At 39.0% G+C, this 12658-nt stretch overlaps 1 protein-coding gene across 1 annotated transcript in view; it reads left to right on the top strand.

Moving 5' to 3' along the window:
• rreb1b (ras responsive element binding protein 1b) overlaps positions 1 to 12658 on the top strand; it is a 45862-nt gene that overhangs the window by 847 nt on the left and 32357 nt on the right. The window contains exon 2 of the mRNA XM_048162291.1: positions 12541 to 12629. Coding sequence (XP_048018248.1) covers positions 12626 to 12629 — 4 coding nt within the window. The 5' untranslated portion in view covers positions 12541 to 12625. The remainder of the gene's footprint in view (positions 1 to 12540; positions 12630 to 12658) is intronic.

Genomic DNA, 12658 nt, shown 5'->3' with positions numbered 1-12658 from the left:
GTCATTATTGTTCACCAGACCATCATCGTTTCGTTTGTCACACTTTGCAAACTTAATGTTTGGGAATGTCAAAAGTTTTAAAGGAGGAAGTTCGCTGTCGTCGTGACTATCTTTGGGTTGGGTTTGCTGCATGAGATGAACACCGAATACTTCTACAAGAAAAGTCGTTTATGCTTGAACTAAGCAGCCACATCGACGAAACGACTTAAACATTTCAATTTGGGATGACTAATTACTAGGAGGATGCATCGTTTACGTGCGGGTGTTTCGATAGAGGCTGTGCTCGTGCCCTCCTCCCATCATCCTCTGTTCGGTCTCGCGTCTCTTTGGAGAATCAGAATGTGCAGAGATCCAGATGAGCAGTTCACATTCCATTACCAAATTCAACACTGGGCTCCAGGAGGCCTGCAGTGGCAGCATCATTCACTCGCTCAGTCCTCTCAATCTGCTGACTTTTAACTACATCATGGTTGTTTTGTATAGTAACTTCCATCCCCTTCTCTCTCAGAAAAAAATGTTTTTAAAAGTTGTACATTTGGGGTACAACAGCTTGTAACTCTTGAGACAACTTTGTATCTTATCAACTCATAAATGTTGCATATTAGTAGTAATTTGTACCCTAAAGGTACTACTGTGAACTTAGAAGTAAATAAATTACAAAGATGTTTCTAGGGAACTGCCCAAGTGACAAGTTGTTTTAAAAAATTCCTCGAGAGTGTGTAGCTTTAGATGGTCATCTGAGGATATTGATGAGATATTACACTGTGGTTTATGATGACCTACCGCATGTTAGCTGTCGTATATGTTCTTTTACAACCAGGGATCCCTGAAGGTACTCCAGGGGATCCAGAGAGACCATAGGCTATATAAAATACAGAATAAAATTATATTTCTTGCAAATTATCTGATAAGCAGTATGTAATGTAATATATGTTTATGCATTGAGTCTGTTAATATGGAAAACCTCTGATTTAGAGGGTTTTATGTTTGAAACGTATCATACGCAAATTAATTTTGCCCATAACCATCACAATTTATTGTAAGAAACTTTGTTAATCAAAAGATAAGTCGCAGTCCTTTGGGCAATCGCAGTGTGATCTTAAAAGATTAAGCCATTGTAAATGTACTCTGAACCAGGATGGGAACGTGTTGCTTCATCACCTTAAGCAAATATTTTACTTTGTTTCTCTATTGCTTTCTATAAGCATACATTTTAAGATATATTTTTTATCATTGTCATGTTTCTCCATGCAGAGAGGCAAGGTTAAAACAAAACAAATCCTCCTTTTCTCATTTTCCTAATAGCTGCTGCTCTCACAATGCAGGCTGATGTAGGGTGGAGATGTGTTTGTTCAGACGCGTAAAGCAAGAAGACCTTTGAAAATTCAAAGGCATGTTCTAGTGAACAGTCAACCAGTGGTCTGAGCTGTAATCTCCTCTGTCCTCAGCAGGGAGTCGCCAGAGTTGAATAGAGAAAACCCATTGTGATCATCAGAGCTGCCGTGCTGATAGTGATAGAAAGGGGCCATCAGCTTTTACTCTACTTTGTATTCATACACTCTAAAGTATATAAAGAGTCTCAAAGCCCAACAAACAGACCTATTGAGTGGATGGATTTGTTTTGTGCTTTTATTTTGGTCTCTTTGAGTATGGAGATGCAGCCTTGGAAATGAAGGTTGGTACATCTTTATTAATATAAATTCATTAAAATCAACTCTCGGGGGTTCCCTAGTAAACTTCCTTTGACAAACATGCCCAACTGTGATTGTTTGCGTAGTGTAACGACAGAGGGACTGGTCTGTTGAAGTCCCGGAATGGATGGAGAAACTAGTTGGTCATCTCACCGAGCCTTTTGCTCCTAGTGATGGGTGTTCTGTTCACTCATCCATGGGTAGAGATGGGCGTCCTGTTTCGCTCTGGAGCTATTTTTAACCTGTCTATTTTAGATAAGATTATGTTCCCTCTCCCTCGTAGGGAATGGGAAGCCTGGTTTGGTCCTGGGGTCTGGGGTGAGACACTGTACCTGTGGGGCTTAAGAAAGTTAGTTTGCAGATGGATGCTACTATTTGCATGTTTCATTCAAAGTTAAGCGACTGACTATTTGAATTATGACCCATAAATTACCCAAGTTTGGTCATTATTAACTCATCCTCATGTCAAACCTATATGACTTTCTTTTTTTTGCAAAAAAAAAAAAAAAAAAGTATCTCTGTTTTTTGCCCATGCAATGAAAGTCACTGGGATCCAGTGTTGTTTTGGACACCATTGACTTTCATTGTTTGGACAACAATAGTTCTTTTAAAAAAAAAATTCAATATAACTTCTTTCGTGTTCTGCATAAGAAATAAAGTCATAGAGGTCATGGCCCTGACATGACCAGGGCCTACTATGGCCAAAGTTGATGACATTTGATTTGGCCCATCTTGGCATATCACGAGAGGATTAAAAAAGGAAAAAACATGCCATTGAAACTTACATGCATTTCTAATTCAGTTTTATTTTTGCATTTAAATGTCAAGAATATAACTTAATTAGATTTTTTTTTTTTTTATGTACACTTTAATATAGTTAAATTAGTATACTTTTGGTCCACGGCTCTCAATTAAGTTTAATTTTTGGTCCTTTGTAGTTCAAAGTTTGTGAACCTCTGGACTAAATTGTTTACTTTTTAAATTATATAAGTGTAGCAAAGAAAAACTAAAAGTGAAACTGAGTCCTCATGAAAATGCTTTGGTGTAAGTGGGACGTGGATGACAGGAAATAGAGCAGTCTGTGTGGATAGAGGAAGTTAGAAAAAGATTTAAAAGAAAAAACAATAGGTACCGTATCCTTACCCCGTTAGTTTGAGAATCAAGTTGCGTGATAGTCAATCAAACAGGTCATAATAGTCAAACTGTGATGTTTTACCACAATCATAAATAGTTTAACTTGCTGACACTCCTTTTTGAGGGATTGTGTGCTTTGCGTTCACTTTTTTTTTACGTTTGTCTGTGAGAGAAAAAGAAGACGAATCACACACGGCTTTGCAGGCCTCCTCCTTTGCCTCCCCCTGCTGCTTCCCCCGCCCCTCTTCTCCCACCCTGCCTCTGTTGCTGACTAAACAGTTTTTTCAGCTGGCAGTTGCCCACAGTCTGTGAATTTTTGATAGCTTCTAGAGAGGGAGCACAGCGAAGGGAGGCGGAGATGCTGAAGAAACGCTCTTGTTGCACATTAAGGAGTGAAGGAGGGAGACAGAAACGGGAAGATGGCAGGTCGAGTCACATTGTGGAACCAGTTCGTCTTGTACTAGCATTCTTTGTACTTCAGACTTCCCAGTTTCGAGTTCAAGCATTGAACAAACATTTCAAAGATATGAAAATATGCCTGTGGCTAATTCATCGGTATCATGTAGAGGGAGTTGCTAAAAGTCAAATTTTTGCTTTGGAAACCGCCAGAAAAGCTTATGACCTGACATGAGTGTTTGTCATGAAACTCTACTAATCTAATGACGCAGTGAGTGGCGTCGCATCATGCATGATTTTATGAAATCTCATGACAAAGCTGTGACTTTCATTTCAGTTCCAGTTGATTGTAGTGATTCATGAGATGAGGGAGGGACTCTGTATGACTGAGTGCAGGAGTCATTTAACTGGGAAATCTAGGTGTGCACGGCAGGTTGAAAAACTGATGTCAGTATGTCGTGGTTAAGCTGCATGGACTTTGAATCATACAGTCTCATCTAGCTTAGCGCAAGGAGAGCTGCACAGAGAAATGTCCCGGCTGAGGACAGATCCTCTTCTGTGTCTCTGAGATCGATGTGCAATGGGAAACAGATGTGGCTGGGCTGTTCGTTCAGTGCTTTTCTTCAAAGAGCCTCAATTAGTGTGTCCGTATACAGAACGACTTCATGAGACATATTTTGTCAGCTTTATAGATTTTTTATTCCTAGTCTAGGTTTGCAGCCCTAATATATCCGCTGATAGACGCCTGCTTTCAAACGCTCCCGTGTGTATCTGTATAAGCGCTCGTTAAAAAGCGTCAGAGATGTCTATTTACAACATGTTTTTGAAGCGCTGACCATTGTAGCCAATCTCAGACATATCTGTTGAGCACGTGAACACTGTGGCCAATCAGAGGTGTTTAAGAATCTGCTCAAAACGCTAGGGGGAATGCTGGTATCGTGACATTTTTGCGTTTTTTACATTTTGACAACACTACAAGTCATATGAACCACTTTCATGGTGCTATATGTCATTTTGGAGCTCATTCTATATAAAACAGAGGGCGGGATCTTCAAAATGTACAAGTATCATGGTTTAGAGCAACATGACAGTGATGACAAAGCACACTCATTCACCAGCACATTTATCTCTTTAGTGAGTGCTTCATGGCACATTATCACAAGATCTTGCCTTATCATCTGATGTCATGTTCAGTGGAGCTTTCATAATGTGTTAATACCTTTAAAAATTGTTTCAATGGGATTCTTAAAAAAAAAAAAAAAAAAAAAACAGGTTATAAAGTCACGCTAGCTGAAAGATGCTAAAAGTTGACTGTTATCAGTCGACAGGATTAAGGTGATTCAGGCAGTTCTTTAGCAGCCTCTCCCAAAATGCCCTGAGGCAGTGTAGACAATGAAGCAAAATGGCGTCTTTTCAGGAGGAGAAACCCGGCCGCTCCCGTCTCTTCCAGCTCTTAGAAAATAAGACACAGTTTGAGGAGAATGTGCCTGTCCACCATCCTGGCTCTCGCTAATGTCTGATAATGCACACTTGCTACAGCCTTATTGTCCAAATCCCAGCTATGTTAAGCGTTTAGTCCTTTTTTAAACAAAATTATTTTAGAATCTGATTTCTGTGTTTCCACACTCACATTTAGCAACTCAAGCAATTAATACAAAACTGTCTCTATATATGTGTTCTCCAGCAAGGAAATCGTTTTACTTTACTAAAACTGTTACACGAAGGACATTGATTTTATACAATTGATCCATTTTAAAAAGGTTTATGAGGCTTGTTTTCATGTAGTTTTGCAAATGTTCGAAAATTTAAAAGAAATGAATTGTATTTTGAGAGTTTATTCTCATTTAAATTAACTAATTGACATTTTCAAAAGCTTGTTGAGGAGGAGAGGATTCCTGACAGAACAGGACAGGGAAAACAAAACATGGAAATGAGGCAAAGGTCATTCCTGGTTCTTTTGTAGCCCGGTTCATCTCAGGGTTGCAGTAAATATTAACCTGCTTATCACAGAGTATGGGATGTGTTCTTTTAGTAAACTAGAATGAGACAGAGAACTTGAAGAGGCAAAATGAACACCATTGATTAGGTATTTTAATCTGATTATCAGATTGTGAGTCTTGAAGACTCCATGATAACATGAGACATGGATTTTATTCCGTGTCTGTTAGTTTTGAAGCTAGTTTATGTAATTTAACTTCTAAAATGAACCTTTTGCACATAAATGTAGGCTACAGTCTTTCTTATCTGGGAAAATGGACCAAAAATATTCATGACTCATCCTGCACTACACAGATGTTTATCCAATCAGATGATCTTTAGAACGAGAATGCCCCTCCCCTTATTAACACCTGCAACTGACTAGCAAATCCTGGTTTTATAGCTGTGATTCATCTGAAACATATTGTCTATATTAAAGTGGTGAGCAATATAATCATAATCTTAACACACAAGATAAAATTAGAACATAATAATATCCTTTATCTCTAAAATGGACCACTTGCTCAACAGTGCCCTCCATCTCTCTACGCTCACTTCTTTCAGGTTGACGTTCTCTGATTGTTTAATTGTTTGTGTTTGTCGATGGGGTTTACTGCCATGTCCTCGTTTAGTTTATAATATGCATAAATGTTTACCAAGTAAACAAAAAATCTAATTCCAGCCAATCAGAGAGCTGTTCTACGTGACCTCCCCCATCTCCAACCAATCACAGCATTGTCTTTACTATTTACTGTGTTTACATGTTTGCTGTGTAAATGCAGCTCACAAAACATGCAGTTTTGTGAGCAGCCATGCCACTTGGTTTAAGCATCATTCTCTTTCGTTTGGGCTACTAACAATGTGAGTAAACCACAACGCAGTCAAACAGCTATGTTTGAGATAATCATTAGATAGGACGGACTAAAAACCAAATAAAGTAAATAGATGCTTTACCTTTGGCCAGCCATTTCCAGCTGTGCAGAGGTCTGTGTTATCTGCATTTACATAGCCAGCATGTAACGTGCAATTATGAGTTTAGAAACAAACACAAGAAGTGGCCAAAAGCACAAATATTATTTTGTAGCTTACTCTCAAAAATGCATTTAACAAATATATTATAAAAAGTTGTGTACTACACTCGGTTTCTTAGTGTTTTTTCTTGTATTCCATTCTACATGTGTGTACATATGTAGAATGCTAAAATAGCTGAAGAACAATGAAGCAATTTCTTTCTCATCAATTTAGTTTTCATCACATTCTAATTGTTTCTGTCAGTCTTGAGTTTGAACTGCACTGCCACAGATCAGTGTGCTCACCAAGGCAAAGTACAGAAGATTATGAGGGGGACCACGGTAAGAGAGGGATTAGTATACACACGCATATGGACTCTGCCCGCAGAAAATGACTTTGTGAAGGTTTTACTGACATTTAGGGGCTTCCAAACCCTTCTTATCAGGTTCTCTGCATGCAATTTCCATTTGTTTAACACGATAAAGCTGTAAAACTTAGCATTTTTATGTCAGTAATATTAGCTAATCCTAATGGTTAATGCTGGATGGAGACTATCTTTGCACTGCCCCCTCCAAACGTCTCCTGTATGTTGCACCCTCACAGTAGCGGTCTGTCCACTGGCACCAGAGCCGTTCTAACACAAAGTCTTACTTATTTCAGCGATGGCTGTTGTGTATGCGCGAGCACAGTGGATTATTTTCGCAAAGGCAGTTTGCTTTTCTCCGTTCTAGCTTTTGACAAGCGCCATGTGGTTGACAGACAACCTCCGGCTGTTTCCAGCAGTTACTCGCTCAAATAAGCCTTGCAGTGTCACCTGACTGCCCTGACTGGATTGGTCGTATTAGACGACAGGGCCCTTGAGGAGGGGTGGTGCTTCGGGGGTGGGACTCTCTGGAGTCAGTGAATGGCAGTTTCTATGGTGACCAGCGGTCAGTGATGTGGCCCTGTACTTTGATCAGGGTCGCCCTGAGGAGATGGACACAACGGTCACATTTGAGCAGAAGAACATTCTTGAGATGAAAAGCCCATGTGTAGTTTATAATTAAGCCCCATTGGTGACTTATTTTATGCAGAAGTAGTCTGCGTGCATGCGAGCTCATGCATGCATGCATGCTCATTCAGAAGCGCAAGAGTGGGCGCGCTGAATAGACAAAGTCTGTGTCTGATGATAAGGACTTAGAAAAAACTCAGTTGAAGGTGGGTGGAGAAGGACAGAGGGCCGGTCGGGGTGGATATAACAGACATTAGAAGCAGAGGGAGCTGGCATGCATGCGTGCAGGCGGGAGGCTGCGAGTTCTGCAGTGGAGACAGCGAGCGTAAACATGCGTAACACTGCCAAATACACTTTCTGACCTACTTCAGCTCACTGGGAATACACTGTATTGTCTGGCCCGAGACAGTGGCTGTCTGTGAGGCCTCAAACCTCAAATCCTTTACCGAACGATTCATTCCGCTGCAACAGAGTGGCCTTTAAAGATGGGTTTGGAGAAAGTCGGTGAGATGGGGAGAGATCAGGGGGGTTGGGGTGGGGGGGTTGTGAAATAATGACCAGAAGTGTACGCTTGGGTAAATCTGCACTGGGATTGAGTTTTAAATAGCCTGGAATGCACAGTGCTGGAAATGGGAGGTAGTTCAGAGAGCTCAGCCTGCTATACTGCAGCGCGTGTCACATCACAGGACAGCAGCTGTATGTGACAGAGGAAGTTAGGGTCTCCTCACAGTGAATGGATGGTTACGCTCTGGTAGCACAGACTAAAAAATGGTCTGCATATGGGTTGCTGGGCCAAGAGGTAAATTATTCTTCACTAAAATAATCTTGATGTTAGTGATGCACCAAAATTAATATTTTACTGGATCAATGAAAGTGAAATTAAAGTTATCAATTAGTCAAAACTGTAACCGAAAATAAATTGGGTAATTAAATTTGGGTAATTGAAATCAGTGTGCTCTTCAGAGTGTTGTGTTCTCATGTGATAAATTAAACCTGTGGTAATGGGTGAAGTACATTAGTACATGATTACACATATATCACTTGATACACACTATATAGGTACCAGTTTGTTTTTTATTTATTTTTTTCAATATATATCAATATTGGTCAGAATTTGATATTTAATTGCTCTTTTCCCCTGTTTTTAACCTTTTTGATTACATTTGACACTATCTAAGGCTCACTCAAAGTTAATGTTAATTAGAAATATTTTTTATTAATTGTTAAACAAAATCTTTTGCATATCTGAAATGAATATCCATTTTTCATACTGTACATTATAATTTTGTAATGACTAAATTAGCTTAGAGTAACTGAAATAAAATATAAAAAACGTAACTATTTGGCAGGGTGACATTTCGAATTTTCATTTAAGTTGAAGCAGGCCTACTCAAGTAACTAAAGCTAAATAAACATAAATTATAGTTTTCATTAAATTACCATTAACTGAGATTAATAAATGCTGTAGAAATATTGTTCACTCTTAGTTCATGTTATCTAAACTGTTAATGAAACCTGATTAAGTGTTACAAAAAAAGTAATAAAAATGACAAACACACATCAAAATTACTACAATTTAACTAAAATTAAATGTAAAAAAAATAAAATAAAAATAAAATCTAATTGAAAACATTAACAAAAGCTAGGGCTGGGCGATATATCGCATGCGATTTTCACTGACAAGCTACGCAATATCGCGTTCATTATCGCAGATGAATCGCCTTCGATAATGAACGCGATATTGCGTAGCTTGTCAGTGATCTGCGGTTCTGTCTATTAAATGCCGCTCCATTTGAAAGCAGGTGATGGCGATTTAGCAGTAATCAGGGAACAAACGCTATAATATTATATCAGTTATACTAAAATAATACTGCTTAATTTTAATTTTTAATATTTGCCATAACATGACAACAGTTCTGTCATGACAACTCTCGGGAAATTGGTATGGCAATAGAGATTTTCACGGTAATGGATATGGCAATTTTAATGTATTTGGTCTAGGCTAGATCTGCTACTGTGCTGCTGCTGCAGAGCAAGTACAGAGACTTGCTACTGCCAATACATTCACAGACGTTGTTGTAAGCATGTAAGATATGTTGCTGCTGCACAGGTGGAGCTGGGGAAGGTGAAGGGTTCGTTTGAATGTTGAGCCACAGTTCATTGGCCGCTGATGCAACAGCAACCAATCAGCTGTGCTATGTAGATAATGACGTGATCGCTTCCAAACGAGTTAAATCAGCCTGTGCCATCTAGAGTTTCATGCCAGAACTAGGTCATTTTCACCATCTTCCTGAATTGGCCAGTGCATCCCTATTATCAAAAGTATGTAGGCCCTTTTTTATGAGTGTGTAATAGCCAGTAGCTCACGCCCTACTGTAAGCATCCTTCCACCCAAACGCAAATAAATCATATTTTTGCATCTTATTGACTTCTCACTGGAGTTCATCCTTTCTGTGTGATGTCATGGGTTTTGCTGGAGCTCCTGGCTTGGTTGCCTGAAACAAAATGGTTGCTGTATGCAATAAAAGCCAAAGGTCATGTCAGGCCCACCTGTTTGGAGTGACAGCTGAGTGCTGCTTTGCCAAGGGCCTCATGTGGTCCCCCCCCTCCTCCTCCTCCCGTTAACCCCTTGTGTTCATTCCAATCAGAGTTTCAAGCACATTTCTTGATTTGTCTCGGTCTTTCACTACTCCCTCACCTGCTGGAAAATCCAGCTGAAACCAGCCTAAAGTGATAGCTGTGTTTTGGAACATGATAGTTGGTGTCTAGCTGCTCCAAGCTGGTCTACCATCTCAGCCAGGTGCCCAGCAGCTGGTTCTCCAGTTGGCCAAACACCTAAACCATATTAGAGCAGCTAGAAACCAGCCATTGTATGTTGTACAACATAGATGTTTTCACTCATCTTTCCATATTTGATATGTAGAAGAATTACAGTACATGTTTTATAGTGCTTGTAATATTTTATAGTGCTATATATATGAGTCTAATTTAATATTTATCATTTTGAACTCTGTTCAGTTCTAGTTTTTTGCCTGGATAAGATTGTAGAAAATTAAACAAAACATCATAATAAGGACATTTGAAAAGGAAATGCAGCAGAAGTTTGTGATGAAATAAGATGGAGTTTGTTAGGATGTAGGAGGAGGAGAACCACCCAGAGAGAGAGAGAGAGAGTGAGAGAGAGAGACGGGAGGAACGAGCTGAGCAGTAGAACCAGTTTAACCAGAAACCTCTCCTCTTGTCAGGAATCCTCCTTCTGGTTCTCGTAGCACTGTAGCCCCCATCCCCACCGAGACCCTTCTATTCTGTCACCTCCCCCACTCAACACAAACACACATACACACATGCTGAAACTGATACAGGAACAGTGTGGAGTGTAGAGGCAGCAGAACGCGATAGCCCCATGAGCCAACACCTGCCCACAATCCAACACTTGCCTGTGCCTGTCACACAGGGATGCAAGAGCTTTGACACACTCTTGCCTCAGACACACGCTCTTTCTTTTCCTTGTTGTTTTGGCCTTCTTAAGAATTTTTTGTACCAGTGAAGTGTGCAGAACCTGCTTACTTTTACATTTATTCATTTGTTTGTTTTATCAGTGTTCCCTGAGAACCAAACACATTACCTTGTTTTTTTTTTTTTGAGTCATTATTTCTTTTAAATGAAAATGTTCTTTATATTTATTCAACATTTTATCATGTAATATCATGTAATAATCATTTTGTTATTGTTGCTTTTGGACTAAAATTGCATACAGTACTGTTTAAAAGTTTGTGGTAGGTAAGATTTATTTATGTTTTTGAAAGAAGTCTGTTATGTTCAAGTCTGCATATGTTTGATAAAAAAAACTGTAAAAAAGTATAATATTATTACAATCTATTTTAGTATATTTTAAAATGTAATTTATTCCTATGATGGCGAAGCTGAATTTTCAGCATCATTACTCCAGTCTTCAGTCACATGATCCTTCAGAAATCATTCTAATATGATGATTTGTTGCTCAAGAAGTTTTTGTGGAAGGTTTAATACATTTTTTTTTTTTTTTTTTTTTTTGATGATGAATAGAAAGTACACTTTAAATTAATTTTAATGCATCCTTGCTGAATAAAAATATTAATAAAAAAAAAAAAAATCTTACTGATTATGAACTTTTGAATGATAGTCTAAGTTTCACAGTATAAAATAAAATTTTTTTCTGTGTAAATAACATTTTATTTCACAATAATGTGCAAAAAGACAAATGTATGAATGACAAAAAATTGGGATTGGATGTCATATCAAACATTTTGGATTGGATTATTGATAGTGCATTGCTATTATTCAGCAGCTTATTTTTTTGTCATCATATTTTCATTAAAAATATGCTTTAATTAGAATCGTTTAATTATCGTCATTACGTCATTCTTTTTTGTCTGATTATTTTCGACAAAATCAATACCTTAGTGGAACACAAAACAACATTTTTAAAGAACTTTATTAAGGGGAGACACAAAACAAAAGTGTGAAGAAGAACGAAGTGGGGAACTCAAACTTGTATTGCCTGCATAAGCTCCATCATGCTGAATCAAATTAGCTTATTTGCTGTAAAAAATGTCCACACTTTTCACTCTAACCCACTTTATTTGTCTCCATGGCATCACATGAAAGTCTGTCAAACAAACGTATGTTTTTTCCTGACTGGATAATTTGAAATAAGTCTGTTTTGCGCATCCTGACAATCTTAAGCTCCGTCCATCTGCCTGCCATCCATCTCCATAACGTCATCCGTCTCTCTATCCCCTCATCCTCACGCTCTTCTGTCTCCTTTTGTTCCTGGTTCTTTTAATACCAGCTCTTGTGATATGCTATTGTAAAAGCGGTAGTAATGTTCCATACAGATGCCTGTAGCACTGGCTCCTACGCTCACCAGAGAGGAAACTTGGCAGTGCATGTGACTTTGTGTTATGTGATGGCAGCCCGTTTCAGTTTACCAGCTGAACAAGAGGCCTGAGGCTGGATCTCTCCTGTTACCTTTACACTACAGAGAGCACATCTGAAATGATGTCACCCTTTCTCATGTGGCCTTTTCAGGTCACTGTCTCTTACCAGACCTCGCCTCATGGGAAAACGTGCTCTGAATCCACTAGCCGCTCGTAGCCTGAAGGATTTCTCGTTTTAATCCTGAAGGGGAAACACTTCACATTCATTTTCATGCTTACTCAGCGGCTCGGCTCCCTTTAACTCTTGTGTTATGTGTGCTTTTTTAAACATAACACTCGCTTTGTATACAGCTTTCTTGCAGGGTAACACTTGCATTGTCTGTAGTAATTGTGTGTGTGTGTGTGTTTTGCTTTTTTTCAGTATGAACAGAGGTCGCTGTCCCTCATCCTGTGTTCGTGACCCCGTGACTCCATGACCCTGTGACGTGTTTAGCCCAAATCTTAAAATGGGTAAATATGCAAAAGACACCTGACACTAC

This window comes from Megalobrama amblycephala, linkage group LG17 (assembly GCF_018812025.1).
Source record: "Megalobrama amblycephala isolate DHTTF-2021 linkage group LG17, ASM1881202v1, whole genome shotgun sequence".
NCBI lineage: Eukaryota > Metazoa > Chordata > Actinopteri > Cypriniformes > Xenocyprididae > Megalobrama > Megalobrama amblycephala.
Note: the sequence above shows the minus strand (reverse complement) of the source record. Positions and strands in the feature narration are given on the sequence as shown.